Source organism: Ctenopharyngodon idella, chromosome 12, assembly GCF_019924925.1.
Source record: "Ctenopharyngodon idella isolate HZGC_01 chromosome 12, HZGC01, whole genome shotgun sequence".
Classification (NCBI taxonomy): domain Eukaryota; kingdom Metazoa; phylum Chordata; class Actinopteri; order Cypriniformes; family Xenocyprididae; genus Ctenopharyngodon; species Ctenopharyngodon idella.
The window spans coordinates 23,526,338-23,546,717 of NC_067231.1; the positions used below are offsets into that span (position 1 = coordinate 23,526,338).

At 37.2% G+C, this 20,380-nt stretch overlaps 2 protein-coding genes across 2 annotated transcripts in view; both read left to right on the forward strand.

Moving 5' to 3' along the window:
• The first annotated feature begins 1,061 nt into the window (after nt 1-1,061).
• Nucleotides 1,062-9,173, forward strand: btbd17a (BTB (POZ) domain containing 17a). Its single transcript, XM_051915646.1, has 3 exons — nt 1,062-1,344; nt 3,340-3,622; nt 6,992-9,173. The coding sequence occupies exons 1-3, from the start codon at nt 1,251-1,253 to the stop codon at nt 8,076-8,078; spliced, it is 1,464 nt and encodes a 487-aa protein (XP_051771606.1). The 5' UTR covers nt 1,062-1,250; the 3' UTR covers nt 8,079-9,173.
• Nucleotides 9,174-9,682: 509 nt separating this feature from the next.
• map2k6 (mitogen-activated protein kinase kinase 6) overlaps nt 9,683-20,380 on the forward strand; it is a 29,368-nt gene continuing 18,670 nt past the window's right edge. The window contains exon 1 of the mRNA XM_051915668.1: nt 9,683-10,678. Within this exon, the coding sequence (XP_051771628.1) occupies nt 10,591-10,678 (88 nt within the window). The 5' untranslated portion in view covers nt 9,683-10,590. The remainder of the gene's footprint in view (nt 10,679-20,380) is intronic.

Consider the following 20,380-nt stretch of genomic DNA (forward strand, 5'->3'; position numbering starts at 1 on the left):
GCTGCCTCTGTGCAAGACTGTAAACTTTCAGTTACAAGAAATGAAGTCAGAATTGTGAGATATAAACTTACAATTGTGAGAAAAAAGTCACTATTGGCTTTTATATTTTTTATTGCGTGACAGAAACAAGCTTCCATAATACAATGAAAATTTTCATTGCAAGGATAAAAAAACCCCCACATTTTCTAAAATATGATCTTTTGTGTTTCACAAAAGAAAGAAATACATACAATAATGACATGGGGGTGGGTAAATGGTAACAGAATTCTCATTTTGGGGCAAACTATCCCTTTAACTTACATTTTTATGTTATATATTAGAATCTATGGTTCCATGAAGAACCTTTAACAGCCATTTAAACTTTTCAGTAACTAAAAGGTCTTAATACTTTTTTTCCCTCGGCTTGGATCGTGTAGAGCGCTTTGAAGCTGCATTGAAACTGCAATTTGGACCTTCAACCCGTTGTACCCTTGGGAAGTCCACTATATGGAGAAAAATTCTGGAATGTTTTCCTCGAAAACCTTAATTTCTTTTCGACTGAAGAAATAAAGACATACATCTTGGATGACAAGGGGGTGAGTAAATTATCAGGCAATTTTAATTCTGAAGTGAACTAATCCTTTAAAAGTGCACTATTTATTTATTTATTTGCAAAAAGGAATGCCACAACCTGTTTTCTCTAGCCATGTAGCAAACACATATTTGTGTTTATACTGCATAGAAAGCCACGTTTTATTAAAATATAAAAAGAGCCCATGCATTCATTTATGCATGCAGATTTGGATAAACAGACTTGCAACTCTCAGTTACAATTACAGTTCGTGATTAGAATTCCACGCTTGCTCTGCCTGAACAGCTGAGGCCTCCTCTGGATGTATGTCATACAACATTGAAAAAGAGAAAAGTCAAAATCAAAGCCGTTGTCATGGCAACTGGCGTTCCTGCCCACCAAAACGAACTCCCCACCCCCCATAGGTTCCACTGATCGATAGGATATTGTGAGGGTGGAACTAACCCAAAACAACCAGTAACCTACATACTAGTTATGCACCATAGTCTATATGCCACATAAAGGGGGCCGACAGACTATCCATCATCTACTGAAGAGGAGGAGGAGGAGGAGGAAACAGAAGAAAGACAATTAAATCAAGGAAGAGTAGAGGGTTGAAAAGAGAAAGAAAACAGACGAAAATATAGAATAGAGACAGAAAAGAGAGAAAGAGATCAAATCCACTATCGGACAAGAAAAGATGGCTTATTTGTTGGGAAAAGGGTTGCTTGCCCATGTTTACCTGCTCTTCTTGCTGTTGGCCATCAGGTCGCATGTGCAACCTGTCCATGGAGGTAAGGTGACTTGGACTTTCTCCTAGATGATAGATGCAATGTTTGGACATAATGTCAGAAGTATTGGATTTGTGGATGGAGATATCCGGAGTGGGTTTCATCTGCTGGATGAAAAAAAAAAAAAAAAAGAGTCTGGAGTGTGAAATCTGCACTTTGCAAAGTTGCATGTTAAGAGACATTTTAACATATCAGTTGTGAAAAAGGTGATCTTCAATTTATCAAGATCATGCTTTTTTTAATACGAGAAGGATGAAAGCATGTTCTAGCATGAAAAATAATGTCCAATTATTATCTCTCAAATACAATGACGTACCTAATCATGTCTGGCTAGTAAAAGACCATTAAAATGTTTTAATTTGATGAAAAACAATTAACCCATCATCAGCAATTAAGACTTTGCTTTGATTTCTGTTATGTTGTATTTCATTTCGAACCTATTGTATGATTCATAACGGCTTGTATTTTATGTGGTAACAAGTAATAGGAAACCAGGGCGCTATAAGTGGTTTGTTCACACGCACACACAACATCAACACAAACAAATGCATGATGGTATTTCCGAGAACTCTGCAATGACACCCGGACCAGGATTCAAGGAAATGCACAACGAAAGTTGGATGATCATTTTGAGGGTGCAGAGCCATGAAAACACATTCTGTTTAAAAGCATTTGTTTCCTTATGGAAAAACAAGACGGTTAAGACAGTTCTACTGTATGTGTAATATGAACAATGGAAAAGAGGAAACACTGCAAATTAACATAGAAACATGCAAGTTCAAATTCTGAGGAAATAATCTAATTTAAACCTGGAAGGAAGCAGAAAGTTCTGAAAATCTAAAACATAAAAATTATGACATAAAATGAAGAAGACATTTTTAAGATAATCATATCTATATTAATAAGATTATATATAATTATTGATAAATATATAATAAATTATATTCATATCTATATAAGATTAAATATAATTATTAATAAATATATAATAAATTATATTCAGTATGTGATTTTATCTTGTAAATGCTGTTCTTTTGTGTTCTCTGTTTATCATCGAATATTAAAAAATGTATCACTGTTTCCACAAAAAACTATTAAGCTTCACAACTGTTTTCAACACTGATATTATAATAATAAAATGTCTGTCTAGCACCAAATCAGCATATTAGAATGATTTCTGAAGGATCATGTGACACTGAACACTGGAGTAATGTCTGTTAAAAATTCAGCTTTACTATCACAGGAATAAATTACATTTAATTTAAAAGAGTTATTTTAAATTGTTGTAATATTTAACAATATTATAATTTTACTGTATTTTTGATCAAATATATGCAGCCTTGGTGAGCATAAGCGACTTATTGATAATTAGCTTTTGATCATTAGGGTATATATGTATATATATATATACACAGTCAACACAACAACTGCAAATCATAATGGACTGAACTACTCACCCATTGCACTTTCTATTCAACAAATCAAACTAAACCTAGATTATTAGTCAGTTTGTAGCTACAGTTTGGGGTTTGGTCCTCACTGTAACGGTTATGTTTAGGGTAGGTTTACACAACAATTATGTACTAAAAACGGAAAAATTTCCCTTTGCATTTTTCATGTACAGACGACAACGTTGTCAAAACAATCCCTGTTCACACAGATCTGCGTAAACTATTAAAAACGCTGTATTCTGCTGCCAGGCCAGTAGTTGGTGATGTCACTTTGTAAAGAAAAACTACGCGCCTACAGACTGAACACGTTATACACATGCATTGAATTACACCTGTTCCCTGTTCTGTTAATGATCTCCCTTCTGTATTTAAGCCCTTAGTTTGCCTCTGTCCTTGTCTTGTGATAACGGTATGTTGTAAGTGTGTAGTGCTTCTGTGTTTTTGTCCTAGATCTCTCTCCCTTGGATTATCTACAAACACATACTGTGACACCCATCACCAGTCACTGGACATGAATAATTACATCTCTTTCCCTGTCGCTCTGCAGGTTTGAGGGCAGAGAGACTGGAAGAAGGCACCACAGAAGTCATCAGTCACTCGCAGGGGCTGGTGGCACGGCTGGAGGGCCTTCTAATGCTGGGGAATAACAGTGACATTTCCCTACGTGTGGAAACAGTGAATGCGGATGAGGTCAAGGTGATCCAAGCCCACACGCTGGTGCTTTCACTGCAGAGCCGAGTGTTTGAAGAGATGCTGAGAAACCGCAATAGTAGCACGCTAGTGCTGCGAGAAATAGCAGAATGCACTGCTGTGTTCGATAAATTCATCAGGTGAGAAGCACTGAGTTGAGAAAACTTGACATCTGTCTATCTGTCTGTCTGTCTGTGTATGTATGTAAGCTTGAAAATGGATAAAAAAGTACTACACTTCACTGCTGTTGTCACTATTACCAACCTTATATGGAGTATTAAAATAAAGCAAAAATAAAAAAGAAAAAATAAAGCAAAGAGCACATATTTTATTATTATTATTATTTAGGTCAAACCAAGACAAGAACTGTAAAGCATCATAAGTATTTTCCTTAAAAGAAAAGCGTGAGGTGGGTGGGACTTTGCTGATGCACTCTATAAAACTGAGTTTATAAAACTGCAAAATTTACATTTTAGGAAAAAGTCTGCAGTGTTGTACCATCCCTGCTGTACCATCCCAAAACATGTCATGACAAGTAATGAGAACATTCCCATCCCACACATGTCCAAGTCTCTCTCTAATGGCCAATGGTGGAACTGCAACCTTCCTGCTGTCAGCTGCTTAGACCCAACAGGAGATAATATCAATGAAACACAACAGCAATATTTAAAAATGAACTCTCTGCTCTTTTGTAAGGCACCTTTACAATGAGAAGGGCCAAACGGGGCAAAGTTACAATGGTGAAGTGAAGCTAGCGTGAGAAGATGTTTTGGTTACAAGAGCACATGCCGCCTACTCATTTATTTTGAATGAGCTGAAGTTTTTTGTTTGGGGTATTATTTCCTTTATAGCGATCCAAAGGATAAGACAACAAAGATACAATCAGCAGCAAAAGAGGAAAACAAGGCAAATTTATGTTGGAGACGGAGTGACAGCATTAAACTACAATGGTAGAGAACAAAGAGAAGAGAAATGCATTATTATTAAACAGATTTATATTTTTATTGTAGAAAACGATATTATTTTATCAGTTAACAATCCAGTTTTGGCTCACAGAACCAATAGGCACCATAAATGACAAAATTTTGGCTCCCTTTTCAATTCATGACATTAAATATGAATTGAATTGGACACACCCCAAAGGAAGCTGTATTGAAATTCAAATAGGAATGACAGGAAGAGGAATTGCAAGTTCAGAGACAAAACATAAATACTTACATCATTAATTTTGAATAATCATGTAGTACACTTCTTTTTTTTTTTTTTTTTTTTTTTTTTTTTTACAACCAATTAGAAACATTTCTCAAAACTACTTCCAAAACCATTAATATAACCACAATGTTGTCAGCTAGCTTTCTAAAAATAAATCTTTAATAAAGGTGATTTATTAAATATGAATGTATTAAATATATCTCCTTTTGTTTTCTATGAAGGAAAGGAAATAAAAGCTTTGTAAATTATGACAAATATTTCTTAAACCTACAGCCAAAACAACTAATACAGCCAAAATGTTCACTACAATGTAAACAGCTATTATAAAAATAAATAGTTAATAAAGTTGATTTATTAAACATTAATTTACCAAATATTCTGTGTTCTGTGAATAAAAGGAAATAAAAGTTTAGTAAATAATGACAAATATTTTTTTAATGCTACAGCCAAATCAACTAATACAGCCAAAATGTTCACCACAATGTTGTCAGCTAAGTATTTAAAATAAACTAGTTACTTATTAAATATGAAATAAAATTAAGGTTTAAAAAGTATGTAATATATATACAAATAGCAAATACTACCACTACTACTAATAATAATTATAATCAGTGTTAATCAGGGAAAGTTACTTTTAAAAGTAATGTGTTACAATATTGCGTTACTCTCTTAAAAAGTAACTAAGTGTATTACTTATTTACTTTTTATAGAAAGTAATGTGTTGTTACTTTTGCGTTACTTTTTCTCACCTAGGCTAAGCTTGCTTGCATGTTTTTTAATAACAACAACAACAACAACAAAAAAGTTTAATTTTTGGCAAAAAATAACACTAAAAGTGAAATGAATATGCCTCAGGCTGAAGAAAATGCAAATTCACACTTGCACAGTAGAGGGCGCAGCTCAAACAAACCTTTCAGCTGCGCTGCCATTCTGGATCGTAGAAGAATAGGACACAGGAGAAGGAAGTTCAATGCTTACTTCAGCAATAAAAATGAAACACAAATGTGATGTTTAACTAAAGTAATTTTTGCTTATTGGTATGGTTACATTTGATCATGGTCAGCAGCAAAAACACTGTTAATATTGTATTATTTAACATATATAATTATTGCAGGAGAGGCATCAGTAATTAAATGGGAAAACAAAGTAACCTGCATTACTTATTTGAAAAAGTAACAAGATATTTTGTTGTAAATTTGAAAGTAATACGTTACTTTACTTGTTTCTTTAAAAAAGTAATCTGATTACATAAACTCACGTAACTTGTAATGCGTTACCCCAAACACTAATTATAATATGATAAAATAAAATGATAAATTACAATTCTGTTTCTTGTTCAATTCAAGCTCAGACACTGAACTGAAATGTAAAATTCCTAGGGCTGGTACAATACATCGAATCTCGATTCGCGATACGAAGAATCTGGAGCGATTCTGATATTTTCAGATGTATCACGATTCTCTCTCGAATCGTTTCTGAGCTTAGTTTTTAAGGCAGGAACACACCAAGCAGACGGTCAGCCGCCTGGCAGGTTTTGTTTGTCGGCCGACTAAGTTTTCTCAGTGTGTTCTGCACCGTCGGCTGAAGTTGGTCCTCGTCAGCTTTTTTTCGCCCGATTCAACATGTTGAATTGGCGTCGGAGCTTGTCAGTCCGTCGGGTCATCTGATCATTCTGATTGGCTGTTCAGCTACTGCCACCTGCTGGTATGGAAAGGCATTTCATCTTACGCAGGCGCAGAACGGACGTGCTACTTGGCCGTCGGCTGTCGAGCGTCGGTTTGGTGTGTCAGGCCAACTTTGGACCCAGACGCTGCCGAAGTGAGCCAAGTCTGCTTTCGTCGCCACTAGTTTGTCGGCGTCGGCTTGGTGTGTTCCTGCCTTTAAACAGCAGATGGCACTACTATACGTGCTTTAGAAACACTCGTACACTGTCTGCTTCCAGTTCCTTTACACACACCACTTAAACCTAAAATAATCATTCATAAAGTTTGAAAAGGTTGAAGTGAATTACAAATCTCGCATCATAAAAGCATTCTGAGCCGAGGTGCAAGTATATTTAACCACTTACATGACTCGACTGTCCAGCAGTCTTCTTTGTGAGCGTTTGAGAGTGTGCGGTTAAAAACTAGCCTAGAGCGCCATCTGCTGTTAAAATTAAGCTCACAATCGATTAGAGACAGAAAATATCAGGATCGATCCAGATTCATTGCATCGATCGAGAATCGATGTATCGTCCCACCCCTAAAAATTCCTATAAGATACACTATTTGATGATCTAATTTCCTTCTGTTTTGCAGATATCTGTATTGTGGTGAACTCTCATTGCAGTTGGACCAGGCCACACCACTGCACAGACTGGCAACCAAATACGGCATCTCCAGCCTCCAGCAAGGACTAACCCAGTACATGAGCCAGAACCTGGCCAGCGATTCTCTAGGCGGTCATGTGGTGAGTTGGTACCAGTATGCCGTGACGGTTGGCGACACGGCACTGAGAGACAGTTGCCTTCAGTTTTTGTCGTGGAATCTGTCATCGGTGCTTCAGAGTGCAGAATGGCCGTCGGTTAGTGTTGAATTGCTAATGACCCTCCTGCAGCGCTCTGATTTAGTATTGAAGAGCGAGCTGGAACTGTTTGAGGCGCTTGAAATCTGGATCACCCAGAATGACCCAGACAGCCTGAAAGCAGAGAACGCTCTTCGACTGGTGCGCTATGCCATGATCCCTCCACGTGAACTGTTTCGCTTGCAGCGACAGTCGCCGATCATGCAGCGCTACCACGAGTCGGTGCGTGATCTTCTCTACCTGTCGTATCAGTTCCATTCAGCTTCACCCCTTCAGCTAGCCAAGTTTTTCGACGTGAACTGCAGCCTCTTCGTACCCCGCAACTATCTCTCATCCATGTGGGGGTCTCAGTGGATCATAAGCAACCCAGCACGGGACGACCGCAGCACCAGTTTCCAGACCCAGTTGGGTCCAAGCGGATTTGACTCCAGTAAGCGGGTGACGTGGAACGCCCTGTTCTCGCCCCGCTGGCTCCCTCTCAGCATGCGGCCCATGTACACCGAACAGGGCGCCATGCAGCCACCGCGGCCCGATGGAGGAAGTGGAATTGCCCGGCCTCGTATCATCATCACACCTGCTACTTCCAGTGCAGATTTTGCGGGTGTAAGCTTCCAAAAGACTCTGCTCATCTTGACAAAGCAGAAGGGCAAGCTCGTGGTGCGGCATATCTTCGGTTTCCACCAAAGCACAGAGGAGGTGGGGGACTTCCTGGCTGACGTGGACCTGCAATATCGCACATCCGAATACCTGGTGGATGGATCACTGTACTTGCACATCATTGTGAAGCCTATTTACCAGACTCTCATAGCAACCAAGAAATAATGTAACAGGCACATTGAAGTAGGATACACATGCATGATTTAGAAGGTCATACTTTTTTGATGCAGGGAAGAAAACGTTTAGTGTATCTAGTGTGATTAAGACTAATAAAGTGCATCTCAACTGTCCTTATAAAGTATTGTAAGTTAGAGGTTTACTCTGGGGAAAAACGTGGTAGTCCATATGTATGAAATTAAAGGGGTAGTTCACACAAAAAAGAAAATTCTGTCATTATTTACTCACCCTCTTGTCATTCCAAATTTGTATGAGTCTTTCTCCCATGGAATACAAAAGGAAAAGTTTTGAAGAATGTTAACGCTGCTCTCTGCTCTCTTACAATGAAACTGGAATGAGACCAGAAGCTGTCAAGCTCTAAAAAGGACAAAAACACCATAAAAAGTTGAAAACTGTACTTTGAAAATCTTGATTGTTAGCTGTGGTCACCATTCACTGGCATTGTAGAGAGAAGAGCAGCTTGTACATTCTTATAAATATCTCCTTTTGCGTTCCATGAAAGAAAGTGAACACAAGTTTAGTCAATTATGACAGCGATTTGATTTTTGGCAAAATTATTACTTTAATACTGGGTGTGACATACACTTTGTGTGCCAAATATTACTCATATCGCAGGTATTTTTCAACTCAATTAGGCAGAAGCCCTAAATTATGCATGTATAATCATGTATGTATAATCAACACAACATCATGTCCAAACTGGAGAAAGAGAAAAGATTGTTTTATTCAGCATAACATATTGTAAATCATATTATTATGACTGCTTTAAAACAAAAAATAAACAGAATTTTGCCATAATAACAACATAGTTCTTTACATTTAAAGTTCCATGGTGCTACTGTAAATATAATGAGAAATATCACATCTCTTTCAAACCTGTAATGTCTTGAAATGTCACACAGTTGTGCAGGTTATTTAATATATAAAATTCTTAGTTCGTTTTTTCTCTGTATTATCTTATCTTTATGCCCACACTAAGTTTTTTTTTTTTTTTTAGACAAATTTCCTTGCATGTCGGGATCACGTGTAGCCTATGTTTATTCACTCTCCTTTGAAAACCACACAATAAAATAATGATGCTTACAGTTTGAGTCCATCATTGATTATGAGGGTAAAAGAAAGAAGACAAAGACTTAAGACACTTCAGTTCTTAAGAGGTCATGCTTTATACTGAAGTGCCCTTATCTGCAGAGATGTAGGGAAATCGTCAAGCACCAGCGACCAGTGTTGTTCTAATTCAAACGAAACGGTTCTTTTTACTGAATCAACAATTAAAGGGATAATTCACCCAAAAATGAAAATTTTGTCATTATTTACTCACCCTCAAGTAGTTCCAACCCTGTATAAATTTCTTTGTTCTACTGTACATGAAGGAAGATATTTGGAAGAATGTTTGTAACCAAACAGATCTCGCCCCCATTGACTACCATAGTATTTTATTTTTCGTACTATGGTAGTCAATGAGATCTGCTTGGTTCCAATATCTTCCTTCATGTACAGTAGAACAAAGAAATTTATACAGGGTTGGAACTACTTGAGGGTGAGTAAATAATGACAAAATTTTCATTTTTGGGTGAACTATCCCTTTAATGTTTTTCGATTCACAAAAGAATGACTCTAATGAGTCGGTTCATTTAAATGAATCAAAAACACTTATGAATCAAGAACGGTTATAAATTAATCTGTCAGAATGTCATGTCCAACTGGAAATGAACCAATATTTTTCGTTAAATCGCACGAATCTTATATAGCCAACTTAAATAGTTACTGACTGGTTGTTCATAGTTTTTGTTTGGTTGTAATCAGTGATATTTTAATTTATATAAATATGTAATGAATTAATAATTAAAATGTAACCACAATTAATGACAAAAGAACTGTATTAAACTGACTCCTAATTTGTAACATCCAAGTTTTCCCCCAAAAGTATTTCTTGTAGCTATTCTTCTAGTACAAAAAGTACTAAAATAGTTAAAAACAACAAGAATAGGAACAATAACTTATGATAAATTATTTACGATTCTGAACGAGAACGAATTAGCATAACAAAGTAATTCATTATTCAATTCCTCAAGTACTTCACACCCTGTTTATCTGTCTGAAATACCGTATCTGTCTGTTAGCCTGAAAAGAATCACATTAGCATTAGGCCTACTCCTCCTTTTTCCCCGGCGCACAGCAATTACGTGTAAACTACCAGTCCCATGATCCCCGGCGTCGTCAGGCAGGAAGAACGTGTTAGCAGGGGCTCACTCACACTGATCCAAGTTAGGAGCTTTCAGCTGCTGGCCTTGGCCCATCATGTAAGTGCCTGCCGAGGTTTCTTTGCAGAGCGGTTGCAGAAATCTCCCCGTTTTCGTTGCGTGCAATTGAACAGCCAGCCTTTGCACGGAGAACAAGTTACCCGACGCCCAAAGGCTCCGAGTGCATGAAGATCGGGGCTTGTATTTTGCACCTTTGTTGCAAGCAAGCCCGCTTGAAGCCTCACTGCGAGGGATAGATGGAAGGAGGGAGCGACAAGGAAGGCAAAGTCTTTTGTGCTTCCCCTTCCCCCAACCCAAAAGGGGAGATGTCCGTGCCAAAAGGAGGTAGGTACTTTTTTTACTCAACCGATCCGTGCAAAACCTCGGAAATGCAGCCAGCGTTGCATGGCTTGCAAAGTGCACGGCTGCAGCTTCATCGTGGCCAATGCATTAAAAGTTTGATCAGTTGCAATGCATGTTTTAATGATCTGCCCTTTTGCAGATTTTCTGGTAAGGCGATGCTCTCCTTAGACACTCGCACAGGCGCTATTTGCATTCTTGTTCTACCACGATTATTAAAAGAAACGCCTTCTTTCCGCGTTGAGGAACTGCCTAGCCAGCAATGCAAAAGTGATTGTGCAATGGCAACGCTGTCCGCACCCGACTTATTCACGCGCACGAGGCGATTTTCTCTCGAACAATGTTCGATTGTGACGTCATGACGGCCTCGGTTTCGGTCTGCAGATTAGATTTGGTCGTACAACTTATGTCGTTGATGCATGCGAGGTGCATTAGGTAACACGAAACTTTGGCCGACGGTTGTTGAGTGTGCAAGTGCAATGGGGAAACAGGGACCTGACAGCCTGGTTGCATGCCATGTTGAGCATGCAACAATTTTTATTAGTTGCGCGCAATGGAAAATTATTCGGACGCTCTGTCATGCAAGCTTTGTTCCAGCAGTAATGCATAGGTAGAGGCTGCATAAATAAGGAGCTAAATATAGTTTTGTTGCTGCAATCAGTTTAAGGAACAGGGTTCAGATGTGCTACACAAGTCTCCATGCAAAAATATTCACAAACCCCCGAGCAAAAAGCTGCTTCCTATCTCATATATACAAGATTGCAGTTCATTTGCTTATTACTTGATATTTAGTGACAGACAGTGTTGCAAATAAGTTCACAAAATTGTACGCATTCTAAAACAACTTGTCTTTTTATTGGCATTTGTTAACACCAGTTCATGCACAATCATTATATTCATTGTATGCAAATGTGTTGCATGCATTTTCATGTTTTCCACTTATAGTGCATTAAGCATCATACTAAGCTCTTAAAATGACCCACAAAGTTTTGTGGCAGTCAACCATTGTTAAAAGGGTTTAGTTCACCCAAAAATGAAATTTCTGTCATTAATTACTCGCCCTCATGTCGTTCCAAACCTTCGTTCATCTTCGGAACACAATTTAAGATATTTTTGATGAAATCCAAGTTTTTATTTTTTTATCCCTCATAGAAAGCAACATAATTACCATTATTTAAGGTCCAGAAAGGTAGTAAAGACATTGTTAAATAGTCAACGTGACTACAGTGGTTCAACCTTAATGTTATGAAGCGACGAGAATACAAAACAAAACAAAAATAACGACTTTATTCTACAATTCCTTCTCTACCCTGTCAGACACGTACGCAGTTGACGTAGTGAACGCAAACTGTGTTTGCGTCCGAACGCCGGCTCAGTATTGGCTGGCTCCTGCATCAGCATCACACGCATGCAGGCATCGACCAATACTGAGTCGGCATTCTGACGTAGAACCTGGAAGCTCTTTAACGAAAATAGCGTAGGGGAATGACAGGGGAGAGACAAATATGGTGACTAAAGTCGTTATTTTTGTTTTGTTTTTGCGCACAAAAAGTATTCTTGTTGTTTCATAACATTAAGGTTGTAGTCACATGGACTATTTTAATTATGTCTTTACTACTTTTCTGCACCTTGAATGTGGTAATTTCGTTGCGGATTTATCATTGCGGGAAAAAGAAACCTCTTGGATTTCATCAAAAATATCTTAATTTGTGTTCCGAAGATGAACGAAGGTCTTACGGGTTTGGAACAACATGAGGGTGAGTAATTAATGACAGAATTCTCATTTTTGGGTAACCCTTTAAGCTTGTCTAGTAACTTCTGAAAATGATTGGTTTATGGAAGTATTTTATTATGCAATTGTCGTCATTTAGTCAAAGAAATGGCATGCAAACATTGATTGTACCAAATGTAATTCAGACTAGTTTGTAATTTATTTATTTTTTTTCCCAAATTCAGAATGGCAGAAAAATTCCCAGGCATAAGTAAATCGTGTTTACAGTGTGTTTCTAGACCCCAAGCCAAATTAATGGATGTGTAACAAACCTATAGTATATTGAGCTCTGTAATACTGGTGCATTTTTCAGACTTTTCTATCATTTACATTTTGGAATGTACTCTCCGTTTTTTAAGGCAGAAAGAAGTATAATAATAATAATTCAGTCAAAAACACAGGGTTCCCAGCACTGCGTGCTTAGACCCCTTAATTACACTCCATGGAGCCTTTGCAACATATCTAATGTCCGTGCTCTTTGACAGTAGAACTGTATAGAGCCGGTGTGTGAGATTTCTCACACCTTGGGCTGAATTGACATACATGCACAAGCTCAAATTAAAGCTACGGTCAGCAGCTGTTAGACTGCGTCCATTCCGATCCATGCAGTGACCGCAGCTGAGAACAGAACATTCATGGATCATATATTAGTAGGCGTGGTTCAAGAATGTGTGATTCCGACGCCCTAATGAGGTGATTTTGCAGAGTTGAAAGAGCAGTAATTGTGTTGTTGTGTAACAGTGACACACCTGAGGAACATTTGAGGAACTAAATCCTTATGAGCCAACTCCTGCGTCATGCAAACAAACACAGCTTTACCTGTGCATGAGGAGCAGGAAGGGTTCAGGTAGTGGATTGTGAAGGGTAATGTTTAAGGAATGCTTGTTATAGTCCAACTAGTTTAAACTTAAATATAAATATATTGTATCGAGACTCTTTAAAGGGATATTTCAGTTACGTTTTATTTTAATGTGTCCCTGTTACAGTGTAATTTATACATTTAAGTACTGAGTAATAATAATTAACTACATGTACTTACTATAGGGTAGGATTAGGGGTTGGTTTAGGGTCAGTTGCATGTAATTATGCCTAATTTATAGTTAATAATATAGTAAATGCATGCAATTTGTGTAACAAGGACACATTAAAATGAAGTGTTACCGATATTTCACCCAAAAATGATTTACTTACCCTCATGCCCTTCCAAACCTGTATGCGTTTCTTTCTTTTGTGTTCCAGAATATATTTCAAAATGTATGGACAATAAAGTTTTTTTTTTTTTTTTTTTTTTTTTGTCCTTTTGTGTTCCACAGTTCCTTCCATGCATATGCATGCTTTAAAATTTTGTTGTTATGAAGCATATGTGACACTGTAGATTGCATCTTTTTGTGTGTGCAAATACCTTAAAGGTGCATAGCTCAGAAGGAAAACTGAAAGTCTGATTGCAAAGCTGATTTAAAACAAACAGTACTTTTGAGGAGATGCACATAGATCGTTTTAAAAGTTGGCCTCTGTTTTTCTGGGTGGAAGTGATTATGTCAGTGGGGGTCTATCTTGTGCTAGTTGGGCCCTGGTTCATTGAGTTTGCGCTGGCCCCAGTGGCGCACACAGTGAATCGATGTCCCCGCCATGCAACCCGGCCTGCTGCTATGCAGCATGTTGCCGCCATGCGCAATTGTCACGTTTGTCATGCTAATAGACCACAGAGATACTAAATCCCCTATTTGTGACGGCTCAATTGTTGGTGACCGTCCAGCCTTGCTGTGTTGTTTTGATGCAATACTATGAGGATTGTTTCAAGCATTGTGTAGCTGATCCCCCCCAGACCTTTCACCTTTCTGCTGTGTGTGTGGAGAATACAGCCATGCCGCCCCGTCTCTCTCCAGAATGCTTTTGCATGAATGCATGCTGCAATTCAGGGCATGGAATCCACATTAGATAGATCCTTGCATGCAAATCACAGTCTGCAAGTTGGCAGGTTTCCATCCCAGTCTCTAATACATAGCATGCATTTTATAAGCAGTGTTTTAAAGGGGTAATGTCAAGCTTGGGAGTGTCCTCCTGCTGAATCGCTTGGGAGTGACCAGTATGATGACTCTATTGGCTCTCTGGGAGGCCCTGTCTAGAGGCCCCTCTCTGTTGTTTTGTTTCTCTCTCTCTCTCTCTCTCTCATCTGTGGGATGTGAGCTATGCTGGGTCGCAAGAACTGCATTCTGACATTGATCCATCTTATTGCAGACTTCTGAATAATTGACCACTTTTAGGGTTTTCTCTTGAAGGCAGCCAGGGTGTCTCTTACCATAGCATTACCAACAGTGTTGCTTTCCAAGAAAGGACTGCATTTAGCTTTTTGTGATCAGGGTGTGAAATACATTTCTAAAAAAGACGACATCTATCTCCTTGGATGCCTCATATGGGGGGAATAGTGTACTTGCGTTTTAAAGCAATCCAAAATTGATTTAATTCTTATTTAGATGGATGTCCTGATGAAACCATTTTATTTGTATATTATAGACTTTAATTTTTGGCATTTTCTTCAGCAGATGTTTATAAATTCTTATTTATTTACATATATAATGATTTTTTTTTTTTTTTTAAGAAAGTTATACTTCAAAAGGATAAGGATGCATAAAATTGATCACATGTGACAGTAAAAACATTTATAATGTTGCAAAAGATTTCTATGCTTTTTTAAAGTCTTTCAGGATTCTTTGATGAATAGAAAGTTATGTATCCGTAAAATATTAATCATCGCAACTGTTTTTAACATTGATAATGATAAGAACCAAAATCAGCATATTAGAATGATTTCTGAAGGATCATGTGACACTGAAGACTGGAGTAATGATGCTGAAAATTCAGCTTTGCATCACAGGAATACTTTACATTTTAAAGTATATTAAAATGGGAAACATTTATTTAAATTGTAATGATATTTTACAATTATTATTATTTTATTTTTTTTACTGTTTTTATCAAAACAAAAAAATACATATATTTATTATTATTATCATTATCAAAAATATCAAATTTACAAACCTATTTTAATTTTTCTTTTTAAATAAATCTCGTTAATCAATAATAAATCTCCGAGGTAGCTGGCATGGCGTTAAATCATAAACAAACAATTATCAAAAATAAATAATATATATTATTACATTTATTCCTGCTATTCATCATTTGTATGCCTCACAGTTTTGTAGACTTATTTATTTGATTTGTTTGGAACTTGAGTTTTCGTATATATTTTATAGAGAATGTGAGCAGAAATGTCTTGCACTATATAAATCGTGTACAGTACCCACTGAAATTAAGGTCCTGGTTATTATGCTATTGTAGAGAGTGATTACATTATGTATCCTTATTTAAAAAAAGATTTAGTATTTACAGCACCCAAGGGAGAAGCCTTCTCTGCAGGGGGCAGTAAATTGCTTTCTGTTGTCATCCAATGAAGCCAAAATGTGTTAGATATTAAGGCAGCTCTTACTTGACCCTACTTGTTGTGAAAACTCTCTCACATGCAGAAAATAATAATCTTTCTGCAAATGAAATTCTGTGGTGCAAAATTCTCCTTAGATCTCTGGACTCTAATGAAAATGATGGTTTTATTAAAGCCTTTCAGATTTCATAATAAAGCTTGTAACGTTCAATATGCGTTTCTTTATTTTGTGGAGTGATTTGCCGTAAGCTACAGCCTGCTTGCTGAATTTAAAATGGTGGCAACTTGAAAAAAAATGGTGAGATGAACACCTATAGTTTTGTGCTGGTTTCTTATGCCCACATTTGTTGTGGTTTTCTGTTTGGTTTTCAAAATTATGTGTCATAATCAATTATGCTAAGTGCTGAATAAAAGATTTTACATCACATAGAGAGCACTGCGTGTGACTGCGGCAGTGTTTCGTGGAAGTTGTCAGGGTAGATATTAAGTAACAGGTTGAGGACTCCACCCTCTGGTAGTCCTTTGCCTTGCTCTAATTCTGCCAACCAGATCATGCATTATGGAATTGAGACGCCTCTTCCTATGCTTGGAGAAGAATATCATCAAAAAACATTATCAGCTTCATTCTAGAGTTTAAAGAGGACCTATTATGCCCTTTTATAAAGTCTTGATTTTGTTTTTGAGGTCTACTAGAAAAGGTTTTCATGCTTGAATGTTCAAAAAATCAAAATTTTTCACACATTTACATTGCAGCACCTCTCTTCTCAGTCTGTCAGTAACACTCTGTTTAGTTCCTGCCTCTCTGAAGCCCCTCCTTCCGAAAAGCGCAATGTGCTCTGATTGGTCGGCTGGATCAGTGTGTTGTGAACTTTTCAACCACTTTAAGCGTGTTTGGGAAATGTCATGCCCCTTACTATAACTGCGAGTTTTAACATTTCTAACACAACACAACCAGGCCTCACCAGGAATTATTTAAATGAGGAATATTGTGACGTGTACGTTCCCTGAACTAAAGTCAAGACTGTAATCGAGGCGTTTCAGGGAGTTCAGAAACAATGCTGCTTACTGATATAGAGAATAACTCCCTTTGGATTGGATGTCATGCTTTGTAACTTTGCAGACCTTTCATGCTGAAACAGCAACATTACTTACTAAAGAAAGTTAAAAATGTAAAAAAGCATAAAGATCCTCTTTAACTGTCATTTGCTTTTCATACATCTGTGCACTGTCAGAATATGTATGCAAAAAATATATAAATATAAAAAAATTATGTAATTACATTGCAGTTAAAGGTAAATTTATGTGGCACTAACATCAACAAATGGACCTGCAAAAATAACTGTTTTCAAACAGGTTGGTTTATTAAGCCAATGTTGCTCTGATGAGTTGGTGTTCTATCACAAGCTGCATCCAACCGGTTGACGCATATGCACACTTTCATTCAGACAGGTGTCTAGTAGTGGACAAGTGTCTAGTAGTGGACAAGTGTAATGGCGACGTGTTAGGACAAACTGTTTTGTTAAATGGAATTACCTGCTTGACTTTGAATTTATAACATTTACGGTTACAGTAATATATCAGTAAAAAGTTATGCACTGTGGAAAACATCTCTCAACAAGCAGACTAGAGCTCACACGGCAACCACAAAAAGCTGTATGATCGACATTAAAGCATTTAGTAGCGCTCCCAGTTTAGCTTGTGCACGTTCCGCTCCATCTCGCAGCTCACACTGGTCCCTGCATTCAAATGCGTAGTTTACATAGAAATGCTTTTATTAATGTGTTTTTCTGTACTGTGAAGTCACTTTTTGAGGTTTTCAGTGCTGCAGTACACATCCAAAAAAATCTATGAAATTGATTGAATGAATTTCTTTGATCTATTTTCTTTTTTTAACAACTTTTTTCCATTTAGCATGATGCGCTATCTCTATGTGCTGATGTTGTCATTAAAGGCCTATATATACACACACTATCGCTCAGAAATGCTTTAAAAATGTTTTTGACAAGTCTCTTACGCTCACTAATGCTGAATTTATTTGATTAAAAATACAATATACAAAAACAATATTTTCGATTTCGTAATCGCGATTACAAGGAAAAATATCCACTTACATTATTCTGCGTGTTTAAGAGGTGTGTTATGAGCATGTCACGTTGTGAGAGGTGAATCACGACTACTTCAGAATGTAAAAGGTCTAACCTAGCACAAAATGAGCTACCAGTGACGTAGGTGTACGCTATGTCGAACGCATGCAAAACACCAGCACCCGCCATTTTTAAAAAGCAGTGTACACAGCCCATATATTCACTCCACGAACTAAATCTGCAAACATGGAAAACAGTGATAGATGGACCTCTGAACCGTACGCTAAGGAGAAAATCCAGGGCGACTTTCAGCAGATCAAGCGAAACATGATTATGTATTTCTACTAAGCTAGCGGCGTTGGGCATCAACTACACACGGCAAAAGCTAATACTGTTTCATATACTGTCTACTTTCTTTGTATAACAGTTCTATCTAATAACATATTAGGCAGGACTGTTAAACAGATCGTAAACTAATGAAGACGGAGAATGCGAGCACTGTGTGCTCAGAATCTGTCTGAACTGTTCTCAGCGCCATCAAAATAAAAGTCCGTCGCACCATCAAAATAAAAGTCACAACAACAAGCACAGGTTATGTCACTTCAGGCCCTAGGGTAACATTAGTTCTCGGGGAACCACACTAGTGGCAAAAGCCCCTATTATTATACCATGCATATGTTGACTTTTTTTTATTTAAGAAGAAACCAAACCAATATATAGTTGAGATTTAATGCTATAGAAAAACAAAAAAAAAATTGTTTTCAGATTTTTTTTATTTTTATACAAAAATATGGCATGCAGTTGCTTCAAACAATGGTATAAAGCTATTCAATACATCATTCAATGTAAATTGTGATAATCGTAATTAATAATCGCAATTACAATTTCAAGGGAATAATCGACAATTATGATTTTATAATAGTCATAATCGTGCAGCCCTAATTAGAATTTAAAATGTCTTTTTAAATATATTTTATTATTTAATTTATATTTTATAATTTAATAGAAACTTAAGAACAACAGCAATTATTTAAAATATTTTTTGTAACGTTTATAAATGTCTTTGTCACTTTTGATCAATTTAAAGCACCCTAGCTGAATAAAATTTCTTTAAAAAAAAAATCTTACTGACCCATGACTTTTGAATGGCAGCCTACATATAATTTTTTATATTTACATTTTAGGGTTATCAAAAGTACTACAGTACCAAGTTGGTACTGAAATATTTTAAAAATGTGATGATACCAGCATTTTTGCAGTCCGGTAGTACAGTGTACAGGGTATATTCTGCTCAAAAGTGTTCCTGTGTGTATCTGTGTAAGCACTCTGTGAATAGCATCAAAGGTTTCTATTTACAATGTGTTTTTGAAGCGTTGATAATTGTAGCCAATCACAGACATATCTGTTGAGGCCTTGAACGCAGTGGCCAATCAGAGGTGTATAAGTTAGTCAGAGTCTAACCAGCATCGCTCAAAGCACTAGTTTTTTCATTACTACCAACAAAGTTTTAACATGATTTAAATAAGAGATTTATTGTTCAGTGTGACAGCTTTTTTTTTTTTTTCATAGTTTTCAGAGGAGTGTAGATCTCCGTGAGTAGGCGCTGAACATAGCCTACATGATTGACAGTTTCAGTAATTTATTAAGGGAGTGCTCTTTGCTCACTTTCTGTTTATAACCCATATACAATTTGAATAAAAAGTTTTGTTTTTCATGCTGCTCGGTAAACTGCAAAGTTTCTGTATTTACAATTAACTTCCAGTTAATTGATTTCCCTCATCTATTCGGCCACGCAGCATTTACTATTTTAACCAACAGTTTTTGCTATGGTACCAAAATTGGTACAGAGGATCATGACATTTAACTGGTATTGGTACCAGCTGCTGGAATTTTGGTACTGTGACAACCCCATTACATTTTATTTGACCTTTTATGCAACTTTATATGTAGAATTCAGAAACCCTTGTTATTAGCGACACCGGTGGCTGTTAAGTGAACTGCAGCCAGCAACTTACTGTTGGCTTGTGCACACGTAACGTACAAGAGACTGAACATGATTCAAGAGCGACTTTTAGATGAATATCATAGACAACCTAGGAAGTCAGGGAAAGTTGCAAGTTGTTCATATATTGCCAATAAAAAAGCAAATTCATAAATCTTTACAAATAGCCCCTTTAACAAGCATAGCCCTTTTAAGCTGCAGGCCATTATCTATCTCTGAAGATGACATGTCATTCCTGGACTGTCTCTGTCAGTGGACAGCAGTAGAGGATGCAGTGAGAAGCAGCGATGACATTGGTTCTAAAGCAGTGTGCCCAGCTGCCGGAACCCAAAGGCTCTGCCATCTTTGGAAGTATAGAGTGTCTTACAAACTGCCAGTGCGGTCAGAGGGG